This window comes from Lipotes vexillifer, unplaced genomic scaffold, assembly GCF_000442215.2.
Source record: "Lipotes vexillifer unplaced genomic scaffold, Lipotes_vexillifer_v1.1 scaffold394, whole genome shotgun sequence".
Lineage (NCBI taxonomy): Eukaryota > Metazoa > Chordata > Mammalia > Artiodactyla > Lipotidae > Lipotes > Lipotes vexillifer.
Window position 1 is genome coordinate 4,466,676 of NW_006791731.1, and position 14,960 is coordinate 4,481,635.

The 14,960-nt window shown below is 49.9% G+C and overlaps 1 protein-coding gene across 1 annotated transcript in view; it reads left to right on the forward strand.

The window, feature by feature from the left end:
• COL22A1 (collagen type XXII alpha 1 chain) overlaps nucleotides 1-14,960 on the forward strand; it is a 253,822-nt gene that overhangs the window by 123,557 nt on the left and 115,305 nt on the right. The window contains exon 22 of the mRNA XM_007464595.1: nucleotides 8,138-8,191. Within this exon, the coding sequence (XP_007464657.1) occupies nucleotides 8,138-8,191 (54 nt within the window). The remainder of the gene's footprint in view (nucleotides 1-8,137; nucleotides 8,192-14,960) is intronic.

Genomic DNA, 14,960 nt, shown 5'->3' on the forward strand with positions numbered 1-14,960 from the left:
CCCACCCCCACCCCCATCCCCACCCCCTTCCTCTTCCCCATCTTGCAGAGCCCATAGCTCTGGGAGATGGTTGCTGCCCCCTTAGTGGGGTGTTAGGCACTCATTGCCCCGCTGCTTCCTGCCTTAGGTGGAGGTAGAGAAGGTACTCGAGTCTTTCTGAGGTTCAGATTTCCTCCTGCTTGTCTGAGCGGGGCGTTGGGGTCTGGGAGTGCTGTCTCTCGGCTGGAGCGGGCGCTGCTGCAAGTGCATCTGAACCCTGAATGATCCAAAGCAGAACCAGCCTGGCTCCAGGCTACTGACGCGCTTGGACACTCAAAAGCTTGCACGAGGTTGATTTTTCAAAACAAAAAAACAAAAAAAACTCTTGTGCCCTCATCATCCGCCCCAAAATAGACATCCTGTCACTCTCACACCAGCCTATTTTAATTTTCTGTAGAGGACTTATATTTTTCTTATTTGAGAATTTGTTTATTTTTGTTATCTCCACTAAAATATAAGTCTGTAAGAACATTATTTTTGTATTTGCAGCACTTAGAGGAGTGCCTCACATTTATAAAAACATGTTTTTATACATGCATTAAAATAAATATGAAAATATATATAAGCATATAAAATATGCATAAATGTATAATGCCATTCATGACCATCAGATACAATTAGGGTGCAAGAGTGAGTGGATCACACCTGAGTGCTGCTTTCTGGGGGCTCACACACTTGGGTGGTGTGGGGAGGACAGGACCCAGGACTGGACATCCGGCCACCTGGGTTCTGACCTTCGACAGAGAATGTCCAACTTGTTTTTTAAACGTTTTCACCACCTTTACCCATTTCATCCACCTCCTACCCCTGTCTCCTCTGTCAACCACCAATCTGTTCACTCTACCTATGAGTTAAGTGTTTTTTTAGATCCCATATCATAAATGAGATTATACGGTACCTGTCTTTCTCTGTCTGACGTATTGCCCTTAGCATGATGCCCTCGAGGCTCACCCTTGTTGCATATGGCACCGTTTCCTTCTTTCTATGGCTGTCCACTACTCTCTTGTATGTGTACCACTATTTCTTTATCCATTATTGCATCCCGGGGCACTTAGGGGCCTTCCATGGCTTGGCTATTGTAGATAATGCTGCAGTGAACATGGGGGTGCATGTGTCTTTGCAAGGTAGTGTTTTCATTTTCGTTGGGTAAATACCCAGCATTGGGGCTGCTGGATCATATGGTAGTTCCTTTTTTTTTTTTTGACCAACCTCCATACGGTTCTCCATTGTGGCTGCACTAATTTACATTCCCCCCAGCAGTGCACAGGGCTTCCCTCTTCTCTGCACCCTCTCCAGCACTTGTTATTCCTTGTCTTTTGGTAATAGCCACTGTAACACGTGTGAGGTTACATCTGATTGTGGTTTTGGTTTGCATCTCCCTGATGATTAGGAATGTTGAGCACCTCTTCACGTGCCTGTTGGTCATCTGGACGTGCCTGGAATGCTCAGTTTTAAAGAAAACCACTTGGTTTCTTTTGTACCTTTACTGTTACTTGGACTCTTTCTTGCTCTGTGGTCCTAGTCACACCTAAAATAGCCTAGATATCTTCTTTCCTCTCTGGACAAAAAGGAGGGGAAAAAAAGTTTTGCTTAAGAGAATTCCATGTTGTCAGGCATTTAAACAATGGAAAATTTGGAATGTTTAAGCTAGAGAATCATCCTGGTGGAAGGAATCTCTGAGATCGACAGTGAGAAATTTAATGTCCAGAAATATTAAATGACCTAACTGCTCAAGGTTGCTCAGGGCTTTGTCACTGCCCCTCCTGCAAGCTGGGGACAGCCTCTTGCTTCCTCTGATCATTCTCTTAATATCTTCTGCCTTCTCTTCTCTGCTATCAAGAGGTGGGAACTGAAGCAGGGACACTATGAAATACGGTGCTCCCCTTCTTCCTAGAGGTGGAGTGATCACCACATGTCTCTTGCTGGGCCCGATTGTGTCAGTTGCTTAAAAAATATATGTTAAGGGCTTCCCTGGTGGTGCAGCGGTTGAGGGTCCGCCTGCCGATGCAGGGGACGCGGGTTCGTGCCCCGGTCCGGGAGGATCCCACACGCCGCGGAGCGGCTGGGCCCGTGAGCCGTGGCCGCTGAGCCTGCGCGTCCGGAGCCTGTGCTCTGCAACGGGAGAGGCCACAGCGGTGAGAGGCCCGCGTACCGCAAATAAACAAACAAAAAAAAAAAACAAAAAAAAAAGCAAACATGTTAAAAACAGAACCTCTACACGTGTAGAATTAATATAAGGTAGGAAGGAAATAATATTGGTTGAATTGTCATTGCATAGCAGGCACTTAGGGTTTTCCTTTTGTGTTTTTGTTTTTTGCACACATGTTTCTCACTTAATTCTCACAAGGATCCTGTGAAGGCTGGCAGTTTTAATCCCATTCTGCAAATGAGGAAACCAAGACTTGAAGGTATAAATCAGATTATCCAGCGTCACACAGATGATAAATGGTGAGGCAGGGATTAGAACTCAGGTTGTCCTGGCTCCAAACCTTTCCTCTTTTTGCTTTGGAATGGTGTGTGTGTGTCCACTTACACACCAGAATTCTAAACTGGACACTAGCATTCCTTTCGGCGGAAGCCTTGGAGAGATCTAGGACCCTTTATAACTGCCAGTGCCTGTTCTGAAGGATGCCCTGAATACCTGTCACTTTAATCTCTGGCTTCTGCCCTTGGAGCCGAGGGTCTTACATGGCTGCAAGCGATCAGGCCCATCAGCCCTGATTTCTAGTAGATTTGAGAGAGAGAAACACTAGTGGTCTTTTGTAAGTGGCAGCCTGGGTTGAATTTGTTTTACTTTTCAATTTGTAAAGCCTTTTTTCTTGCCTTTCTCTGCTCTACCAGATGGTAATGGCATCATTTGGATCGCAGGCCACTGTTGGATTCCTTTCGTGGCGTGGAGCCAGGTTTATTTCAGGACCCTCTAAGGTTTTCTCTGAGCACCTGGTTTCAGCTCTAACCAGTAGAAGATAATCACGATTGGCATTTGGAGGCACGGAGAATGGGGACTGAGCAAAAAGACCATACGGCTCATATTAGAACCACTTGCGCAAGCAGTCCTTTCATCGGATGATGGCCCCTCACGTGGCTGTGTTAACTCGTCCTGGCTGGGAAGGAATTTTGCTCTTTTGAATTTATAGGCTTGCCTCTTCTCCACAGACAGACAGGCAGCCTCAGAAATATTGGTCTTGCTCAGCATCCTGGCATCCAGAATGGCTTGAAATATCTGCCCTCGTGATAAATTACAAACATGTATCCAGACATTGTGTTGGCTAGCAGTTTAAAAGAGAAGAAAAGGAAAAAGACAAGGAACAGGCTTATTGTTAATAAACAGTTCTTTATTGCTGCAGAACCTGGCGCTGGCCAGCACATCTCAAATCCCCACACCCAAGTATAGGTGCAAAATGCAGAGGGTACATAGCTGCTGCTACATCCACCAGTAACTTTACCATCACCACCAGTAACATCATCACCATCACCATCACCACCATTACCATCAGCACCACTTCCATCACTAGTACCATCACCATCAGCACCATCATCAACTCCACCGTCACCACCACCAGCACCTGCACCAGCACCACCATAATCACCACCATCAACACATCAACACATCCACCATCACTATCACCTCCACCGCCACCATTACCTCTACCACCACCACCATCAGCACCATCACCGCTACGTGTTTCTTAATGTCAGATCCTGTGCTAAGCACTTTGTGGACATTATCTTATTTAATCTCCATGGCGCTGCTGGGAGGTAGTGGTTTTGAAACCAACTCTGCTTGACATGTGGTCTCTCACCCAGGCCGGGGACTCAGAAGAGCCAGAATTCTGCTATTACCATTTCTTCATCAGAGCCTCCATCACCTTCCTTCTCATTCTCATAACTATCTATTACATTTGCATGATGCTTTGTTATGCTTTTTAAATCACTTCCTCAAATATTGAATTATTTCTTCTGCTACTGTCTTTTCGGATAATTACAATGATTATAATTTTCCACATGAGGAAACTAAGATTCAGCAGGTTTTGAATGGCTTGCCCGTCCTCATCTCCCTCAGATTTAGAACTCCTTTTCTCATAATATTGTAGAGGAAAGGGGTTGGGAAAAGAACATAGAGAATCCCTTTGATCACAGTGACTGACCAAGTCCTTGCAGCTACTTACTTAGAGCGTTATGCCCCATCCCTGGCGATTCTAACTCATGAGCTCTTGGGTGACACCAGGGAATGCGTCTCAAATATGTTTTTGCCCTATTTTGCCATTATTTCCTCATCATTGCTGGGACTTCATGGAGGAGGTGGCAGTGGACTGGGCTAGGACTTTGACAAGTTGAGATGGAGCATGCGTCCTACAGACAGGTGGCTTGCTGGGCCAAGTTCCAGGGGCCAGGAGTCCTTGGGGTCTTTGGGGCCAGGCTAAGCAGCCCACGTGAGCTGTTGCTTAGGGTTGGGAGCCTGACCACTGGATGCTAGACTGAAAAGGCATGTCAGAATCACGTGGTCTGTCAATTTCCAAATAAAACTCAGATGTTATGTCTTTTAGATAAGGAGGTGGCAAGTAACTTGGACAGAGCTTCTTTCCTCCTTATGGAAGAATAACCTGCCAGCACAGGTTGGCTCAGGGGCAGGGCACGTGAACGGGGTCAGCTCCCGTGGCTGTGGCTGCAGGAGGGGAGGGATGAGAGCTTTGAGAGGCACCGGGGCGGCTCCAGACACTGTGGGTAGAGGAGGTGTGAACGCAGGTGCTGGAGCTGGACAGAGCCGTTACCATGATAGTTCTCTGGGTGATGCCCCTGTATGGATGGTTCACGAACCATATGCCTTTCTTGGGGGAGAGGCTGCCTTGTGACACTGCTGCGATCACAAATCTCTGATGCTTTTCTCTTCCTCTGGCCTCTTGCCATCATCTTGCTTTTTTCCTTCCTGCCGAAAATCTAACACTCGGGATGTCTGCTCCTCTGGATGCACTGCTTTGCGTTTCTGTATCTCCTACCACACCTCTCCGACCTGCCCATAATTCTCCTTTTCCAGGTCAATTTTACCGACTTCCCTGGCATTGGAGAACCTCCTGACTCCATGCCCTCTGCACATTTCCTTATCGTCTCAGGTGTTCGTCTTCTGAGCATCAGTGTGTCATTACAGACAATCCCCAAGCTCCAGCAGAGCAAAGGGCTGCTGAGAACTCATACATCCCTCAGACAGTGGTGGGTCCTCTGCAAGAGGGAAACTGAAGCTGCGTCCCCTAGCAGATGGGCACTTTAATTAGTGATTCTGCTCAGTCGCAGCCGAGACCTTCTCATCCCTTCGTCTTCCCATCTGGTCCTTGCTTACCAACCGCTAAATGTTCTAGCCCTTCATTGCTTTCAGCCCCTCCTCCAAACGTCTCTGGCTTGGGTTCTGAATTCTGATGACTACTCACCAGGCCGTTCTGCTGACCTCGAAGGGAAGTGGTTTATCCATCTTGTAAATAATGCTGTGGCTTAACTTGGAAGCAGGTGGAGGGGGTGTCCGTCTAGATAGAATATTGAAGATGTCTGGTTTCCATTCGCTGAGGAAGGGGAGCTGGCCACTCTCAGCTCTCTCATGGTCAGCTCCCAGTGTTTTCAGTAATCAGAGCAGGATGGATGCACAGACGGGACTCCTCCTAGGCTCGGCTCCCTTCTGAAGGTATCTGTGACTGCATTTTGAATTTTACCTGACAAGTGTCGAGGAACTCATTCTGACCTAGACCTGATCGCGCCTTCCAGGCTGATGTGCTCCAGCTCAAGGGGTGCAGGTGCAGGGGCATGTAAATCAGACCACCTCACTCTCTCTGCAAGTCTGCCAATGGCTTTCCTCCCTAACGGCCCTTCTCTCTACCCTCTCATTGCTGTTCCCACTGCCACTGTCCTGGCTCAGGACCACATCAGTCCCGAAGGGACAAGTTACGTATCCAGCCCGCGAATGTTCATTGAGTCTCCACCACGCGGCGGGCCTTGTTCTGCGCCCATGGATATAGCACTGAAGAAAAGCAGAGCCAGTCCTCATTTTCAGATGAGCATCCCTGTGGGTAGACGGGCAGTTGGCAGACACGAATGTCAACAGTGTATGTGGTGGTAATAGAAACAAAGGGAAATACAGTGGGGCAAGGAGAGAGGGTGGGATGGGGACCGCGGTCACAGAAGGCATTCGGGTGAGGGGGACGTCTGGCAGAGACCAGATGGAATTGAGGGATGGAGCCATGTGGGCACCTGGGAACCAGCATTCCAGGCAGAAGCACCTGGAAGGGGCCTCTTGGGGCAGGTTGTGGGTGGAGGTGCCCTGGGACTGCTCCCTGGGCTCAGCACCGACTACGCGCTCCCAAGACGTGGTGGCGGGGAGGGGAGGGAGAAAGGTGGGATCAGACCTGGCACAGTCCAAGGTCGTAAAGACACCTTCCCTCTGGGGATGGGGGAGCACACGGGGACAAGCCAGAGTGTCCAGTGGCAGAGACAGGAGAGGGCCAGGGTTTCAGAAAGAGAGAAGGAGCTGATGTCGTCCAGCTCCTATAATCTAGCAGTCTAGACTATTAGAGATATTTTGTAGAACTTACAGCCTTTAGCCATCTTCAGAGCCCTGGGAAGTAAGAGTCACATGTACAGGCTCCAGCACACACAGATCTGGGGCTGAATCTTAACCCCGTCACATTCTAGCTGTGTCACACGTGAGACTTGACTCTGAACCTCAGTTTCCACACCTCCCAGTGGGACTGAGAACACCTGCATCCCAGGGGCGTCCTGCAGAGTAAAGACGTAAGGAAAATGTGGGAAACCCCAAAAGAGGGTTTGACACAAAACAGGTGCTCAAGGAACGCGGTTCTTCAGAGTCTCGTTTTACTTTCCATTTCTGACTGCAGTGCCTTGACGTCACGAGAACAACTGTGAGCAAAAGAAAGCAAACAGACGGGCCTTCCATCATTCACATTCCGCTGTAATATAACGCACGCCGTGTGCTGTGTAGCTAAGCAGCACACACCTCACCCCTGTTCAAAGGGATAGACTTTGAGGCTTAGTGAGACAGGTCACTCCCACAGGATGACCCGCTGGGGTCCTGCACAGCAGTGTGGAGTCTAACAGCAGAAGAACAGGAATGGTCCAAATGACCTACCTGCCCAGAGTTGAAATGTATCACGTTTCATCCTTACGGTGAAAACCATGTAGCTGTGGAAAAGAATGGAGTGGCTCTCCATGTGCTGATACAGGATGCATCTGGGTTAAATTTTTAAGTGAAAAAAAGCCTAGTTTATCAGTAGATTGAATGATATGCTACAGTTTATAAAGAAAAAGAGGGGGAGAGGGAGAGAATGTGTGTGTGTGTGTGTGCGCGTGTGCAAAGCTTACCTAAACATAAAATGCCTCTGTAAAGATTAGCCAACATCTGGTAGGATTAGTTGCTTTCAAGGAAAGGGACTGAGTGGCAGGGGACAGGATAAGGACATTTTTCTCAGGTAAACCTTGCTGTACTTTTTGAATTTGAGGCCATGTGTTACCAAAATCATCCAAGTTACAGAGCCGGCACCCAAAGGGGAGCCTCGCTGACTCCAGACTTCTTCCCAGTCCCACACTGCTTCCCCGTAGGGCATCCCGAGGGGGACGGGCTGTTATCAGGGAGTCTGCCCCAGACGTGCCATTAGACAGGCTCCGAGCACTGCCTGCCTGTTAATTTTGGCTGCTGCTTTTTTTTTTTTTTTTAACATCTTTATTGGAGTATAATTGCTTTACAATGGTGTGTTCGTTTCTGCTTTATAACAAAGTGAATCAGTTATACATATACATATGTTCCCGTATCTCTTCCCTCTTGCATCCCCCTCCCTCCCACCCTCCCTATCCCACCCCTCCAGGCGGTCACAAAGCACCGAGCTGAGCTCCCTGTGCTATGCGGCTGCTTCCCACTGGCTAGCTATTTTACGTGTGGTAGTGTATATATGTCCACGCCTCTCTCTCGCTTTGTCCCAGCTCACCCTTCCCCCTCCCCATATCCTCAAGTCCATTCTCTAGTAGGTCTGTGTCTTTATTTCTGTCTTACCCCTAGGTTCTTCATGACCTTTTTTTTTTTTTCCCTTAAATCCCATATCAGGGAAAGAAAGGTGAGACCGGCCCTCCTGGAATCCCTGGATTGCTGGGGCAGCAGGTAACTATTATCTTTAAAACCTCTTCCTTAGCAGCACTGCTTTGCTCTGGTTGAATAAGTGATGGGGTAACGATTCTCAGGTTGTAAGCAGAATCTTGCAGGGTCACCGCATCAGAGCGCTAAAAAGAATGTTCTGTGGGACACTCGCCCTCCCTCTGCCCCTTGCTCCCCCTGCCTCCCATCTCAGGTGCTGGGAGAATGGCCGTTTGGTCTCCTGGAGAGTTTAGGCCTGGAGGGGGGCAGACCCTCATCCCCTCCCTCCCCCTCCGCCTTCAGACTCAGCTCTGGTGTAACGTTCTCTGGCCCCAGGCTTCGTCCAGCTCCCCACTCCCACACAGCCTCACGTGTGCTGTCCCTGTGGCCCCCTGTGGACCTCCACAGCCAGCCCGCCAGGTGGGCAGGCTCGGGGTCACCATCCTCACTTCACAGACGAGGGGTGAGCCTCCCAGATGCACAGAGACTCGCTCAGGGCCACGCGCCGCTCGGCAGACACCTCCCTCCCTCCCAGGCCCCCTCATCTGTGAGTGTGTGTCACTGGGAGCACCCCCTGCCTCCGACACACACACCTTAGTGTGGACAGAGCAAGGCGCCCGGCACTGGAGGCTGGAGGCTGTCCAGAGCTCCCTTCATTCTCTCTTTGCCCACTGCACCAAAGCTCGCCACCCAGTCCCCAGCCGCAGCCTCCCCCGGAGCAGGGTCAGTAAATTCCTGGGGAAGCAGTGTGCTGGGGGGGAAGCCCAGTTGGTGGGGGGGAGGTTAGGAGGTTAGAGTCCCAGCCCTCGGCCCTTTTCTGGCTGTGGCGTCTTGGACAAGTCACTTTACCTTCTGAACTTCAACCTCATCATTTGTCACAAATACCAAGAAAAGTAAAAGGGGAGGGCGATTCTAAGAGAAGATGAGGGGATGTGACCCAGGTGATGGGGGGGCGGTCCCGGAGGAACAGAGAGCACCGGGCAGGGTGCTGTCCTGTCCTTCTGGGTGTGATGGCCGCAGGCAGGCAGGCAGGCAGGTGGGATCACTAAGGGCTCGTCCACGGGCAGCCCCTGCGCTGCGGTAAATGGTCAGCTCCGGCGCCCGCCTGTTCCGGGCCGTCTCCACCTCTGTGCCCAAGTCCCATGGTGTTGACCACACTGTCCTTTGACATTGTCGGGAAGCCCCCCCGCCAGAGGACACTGCTAACTGCACTTCCAAAGCCCGCTTTTCCCACACTGACATAGGAGGTGTGTGATGGGCACCCCGCACACAAATCTCAGGCTTCATTTCAGTCCCTCGCATTTGGGTCAGGCTGTAGCCCGGGATAAGGGACTGTAAAATCAGCCATTATTCACCATCTTCTAAAGATTCCACATTCACTGTGGCATTTTGATGTTCATAGTGAAAGATAGAGTGTTTTTGCATTTGTTTTATGACCTTGCTTTCCAGTGAGCAAAGCTTGTGTGTTTCAAAAATTCACCATAAACCCAGCTCCATCAAATCTCTTTAAGTTACAGATTTTTTCCCTATAAATTTTTGTTGACTACTTTGGAAAATATATTTCTTTCTTTCATTTTTAATTTTGAAACCATTTTCCTTCAGCAAATCTTTGCTGAATGCCAGGCATTGAGCTGGTACTGTGGATAAAAACGCGATCAGCTTTCCCACAGCAGGGGTTTGTCAGAAATAGGGCGCCCAATATATTTGGGGATCTCAGTGGTTCAGAACCAACGTAGAGTGTATAATAGGTCCTACCTGGCACCCCGCATTGGATCACCACCCGATGGACGCAAAGCTGCATTCAAGCCCACCACACCCACACTGAGAGCAGTGGTTCCCTGGTGGATCACTGCCCATCTCTGTAATTCACCCTTCCTGACATATCTGAATACTCACCTTCCCTGGGCCTGGCCACGGTTTTCTCCTGCTTGCCATCCGTGCATTTGTTCATTTGTTCATTGGTTCACTCATTCAGCAGGTATTTACTAAATACCCGCTGTGTGCAGATTCAGCTCTGGCGATGGGAAACCTAGCAGCCACTGTCCATGCCCAGAGGAGCCAGATGTAATGGGGCAGAAGGAGATGCACATAGAGTCTGACAATCCTCTGAGCAGAGTCCTGGGAGAGGGGTATTCAGAGCTCTGGTTCTGGGGGAGAGGTCGTCATCCTCTCTCGGGCCCAGACGAGGGTCCCTACGCTGATCTGGAAAATCAAGGTTGGCTCTGTTGCAGCAGAAACTAAGTCACATGGTTTCCTGCTCTGATGAGAAGAGGGCAGAGGGCACATATGTTTAGTTTCTGCTCTTGTCAAACACTCTCCTTGGTGTTCGTATATAATCGTGTGTGTAGCCACCTGTAATAACCACCTGTGAGAAAGCAATGCTTAGCCCATTTACAGTCTAAAGAAATTGAGCTCAGAGTTTAATTAGCTTTGCTTGTAACGGGAAGAGCCAGCACTGCAGCCTCAGAGTGAGCCAGGCCCCAGGGCAGCTGGCATTCTAGAAGATGCTTTTGGTGCCTCTTTCAAGATGAAAATTTTCACCTGCTGGAATGTTTTAGGCTCAGTATACACATTCTACGTGGTGGCTCCTGTGTCCTGGCAGCCTTTTAGGAAAAGTGGAAATCTGTGTCTGGTCTGGGCAACTGTTTATGCAAAGACAGCGCTGCAGTCAGGATGGCAGGAAGCCTCTTGAGTTGGTGGGAACACAGCCAAGGAAGGGGCCAACCCCAGACGGCCGAGTGGGTTCAAGGTCCTGGGCCTCTACGCAGGAACCCTCCTGAGGGGGGCAGTCATTGTGCCCCTGGAGTTACATCCTGAGAGGAGGACTCACCATCAGGAGCAACTTCCGAAAAAAGCAAACATTACCGTCACGCAGGGAGTGTGCTTGCCGTGCTAATTTATGCAAGTAATTTTCATTCACCTTCAAATTCCCTCCAGTTTTATGAATCTACTCCAATTGGAACTTGGTGGTTATTAGGGATAGTTATTTGCCATTCCATTATTAATAATAATAATTGGGTTAATTGGTTATTTATACATCATCACTGTAATCACTGAGCACATTAAGTAGCTGTTTAGTCACCATCGTATTAAGAAGGATCAAACGTTCTATTAATAATAATTAGACTTACTGGTTAATTGATAGAGTCATTAAATAGTTTTTTTTATCAGTAATAATGAAAGCAGTTACTTTATTGTTAACATTTAGATCTGTTGGCTCGGTTGTCGCTCTCTTTCATAATTGGATGAATGGGTGATTCAGGTATTTTTATTGATGATAAAAAGAGAAGAGGGTGAGAACCTCCCATGAGCTGAGCTGGTGTCACGCGCACCTTCGTTAATCCAGCCATACGAGGCCACCCCTCTGTTTTTATCACTCTCTCCCGTCTGCGTTTAATTCTGCAGCAGCCCTGCCCCGAGCTGCAGCCCCTGGGCAGCTCCACCCGGTGTTTCCTCAGCAGGACGGCTGGTGCCCACCCCGCCCAGGCGCGCCCCCCCCCCCCCCCCCCCCCCCTGCCACCTCCATTGGTTTCTCTCCCATCCCTCTCTAAACACAGGGCAAAAGCTGCCCCATCCACCCTCATTTGGAACACAGCCGCCCATCCAGACGAGATGCAGTGTGCCAGATGGCTGCAAAGCTTTCCCCAGCTCCCTCTGCAAGGGGCCTGCAGATGAAACGGAAGCCCTCATCTGCATGGCTCCCCCTTCCAGAAAAGCCGGGCCAACAGACACTCCTCCTTCCTGGCGATTAAACTGCCCCGTGTTTTGCCAAACAAATAAAGCCCTTCATTTCTACCATAAACTTGTTCACATGCGTGGGCTGATTGATCCACCAGTGTGCCTGATTCATCAGGTCTCTCGCTGGTTGGGACTAGAGGCTCTTCTCTCTGGCCCCAGTGAAGAGCTGCCTAATTTCCATCTGAAAGACTCCGTAGAAACCAACCACAGCATTGGAAGAAAGCTGTCTCTTCCCCCTTGGCAGGTTCCTCATTTTTCTTGATATTTGACTGTGATTGAGGGGGCATTTGCATCCGGCTGGCTGGGGGCTGTCAAGGAGGACGCTCAGCGTCCGCGCCTCGGCAGAGGGCCCCGTCACCTATCCCGTCCTTCAGGGTCGTCCTCGGCCCTTCGCTCCACACACCCGACCTGCTGTGGAGTCTTGTCCACTTCTCCTTCCAGACACAGCCAAGTCAGACGGGCTCTCGCTGTCCCGATTCTAAAGCCCAGATCCCAGCCATCCTGGCCCCCAGCCCTGAAGCAACGCACCTGCCTCCCAGCTGCCCCCTCCCACCGTGGCACCCCACCACCTTCCCCGGGGCCCTGTCCCCGTCCCCTGCTCGCTTCACTCCTTCTCACTGACCCCGTCGGTCCTGCCGACGCACGGAGGTCCATCCAGTCTCAGGCCCCTGAACCCACTGTTCTCCCTTCCCCGGACTCTCTGGCCACTCTGTTCTCAGCTTAAACGTGGCCCCTTCTGCGGGGCCTGCCTTGACCAGCCCCAGCTAGGACGGCCCCTCAGTTACAGTCACGCTGACTTCAACCCTAGGACTTCCAGTCCCCCAAATTGCCCCTTTGCTTGCTTCCGCACTTGTTCTCTCTGTCACCGCAGCCCCCTCACCAGCTTCTAACGCCTCCAGGGCCTGACAAGCCACATCCTGCATCCTGGCTTGTGGGAGCGCCCTGCGCAGAGCGGGCAGTGGCCCAGGACTTGAGGATCCGCCTGCCCCCGCCACCTCCCTCCTCCTCGTTTCTACCTCCACTCCTAATACTCTTTCCTCGGTAAACAGTGATTGAACATCGTCCCTGTGCCCTGCGAATAAAATGGTGAACAAAACCAGACACGGTCTCTGCCCTCCTGGGCCTTAAAATCCAGTGGGAAAATGCTGGACGCTCCCTGTTTCTGTTTTTTGAAGTTATTTCCCACTCTTCATACTTTATCCCTAAAGCTTGGGAGAAAATTTAGCAGTCAGTTTGTCCAATTTTTACAGCTGCTTTTTAAAAATAAAAGCCACACCTATGAAGTAGACAAATGCAAAGCTCCCCTGGTTGACGTAAAGGTGGGAGCTCAGGAGAGTCTCCCTCAAAACACGCACACAGGACGTGCCTCCGAACACAAGTCCTTGGAACCCTGGTTTCCGCCTGGTCCGCGCACAACATCCGCGTCAGTGACGGGGCGGGGGTGACTTGCCTCTGGCTCCTCGGAGAGTCCCTGGCCGCACGGAGACTGGCCTTTCAGTCTTGACTTCCCTTTAGCCACGTTTCTCTCCTGAAACCCTAATATCCTCACCTATGAAAGAGGCATAATAGTGCAGAGAGTCTTTGGCTTTCAAGCAGCTTTTTAAAAAAATTTATTGAAGTGTAGTTGATGTACAGTGTTGTGTTAATTTCTGCTGTACAGCAAAGTGACTCAGTTATGTGTATACACATTCTTTTTCATATTCTTTTCCATTGTGGTTTATCCCAGGCTATTGACTACAGCTCCCTGTGCTGTACAGTAGGACCTTGTTGTTTATCCATCCTATACATAATAGTTTGCATCTGCTCATCCCAAACTCCCGCTGCATCCTCCCCCCACCTTGGCAACTACGCGTCTGTTTTCCATGTCTGTTAGTCTGTTCCTGTTTTGTAAATAAGTTGGTTCGTATCATTTTTTTTTAGATTCCACATGTAAGTGATATCATATGATATTTGTCTTTGTCTGACTTACTTCATTTAGTGTGATCATTTCTAGGTCCATCCATGTTGCTGCAAATGGTATTATTTCATTCTTTTTTATGGCTGAGTAATATTCCATTGTATGTATGTACCGCATCTTCATTATCCATTCATCTGTTGATGGGCATTTAGGTTGTTTCCATGTCGTGGCTATGGTGAATAGTGAAGTGTGTAGCAAGCAGGGGTTTGTTTTGTTTTGTTTTGGTGGGAGGAAGGCAGCTTCGTGCCTAAAAATCCCAAAGCCAGTACATGCAGAACAAAATAGAAAATTCATAAATTGCTTTGATTTAGTAATGAGCCGTCTAGTTTCATTTGGAAACTTACCAACTAAGTGACTCAAATGGCCTTTCTGTTTGGGGTTTTGTTTAACTTATTTTCAGGCGAAAGAGAAGATAAAGTGAGGGGACTAATTAAAGTCAACCAGAGGTCTGGGCGGGGGGATTAGTCCCATCAGTAGTTGTTGCCCGTCACTGGTAAGGTCCCCAAGGCCACTGGAAGATTCTGAAGTGCCATATGCACCATCAGACAGCTGATATTACGCTCAGCTCTGTGGAGTGCGCTAGGATCCGGGAGATGGAAACACCTCACCAGAGCCTTCCCCCAGTGGCATCGCTGGGTCCGGCACTCTCTTCGCGCCCCCAGCTACCCCATGGGGATCTCTCTCTAGTTGAGGCTCTGAAGGGCCTGTAACTCACATCCCAGACTAACCCCTCCCCACTCCCCCAACCCCACATCTCTTCCTTCCCCTGCACAGTCGATTTCCTGGAAAAGCCTCTCTTCCTTTTAGCGTCTCAGGTAGCATCCAACCCCCGCCAGATGCTCACCTGTCACCGCTGAACTGCCGTGCAGACCATCCCCTGGTCTGCATCCCTCCCCGCCATCCACTTAACACGGGGCCCAGCCTCACTGGCGTCTTGCCTGCGCCGTGGTTTCACTGTCTCCTGGTCTGTCTCTTCCAGGATTCCTTCTCCCTAGTGATCCTAAGGACAGCAGAATATCTTCCTAAGCACAGATCTGACTTTGTCTGTCTTCTAGAACGCCTCTGTTATTTTGAGCTGCCTCAAAGACAAAGCCGGACTTT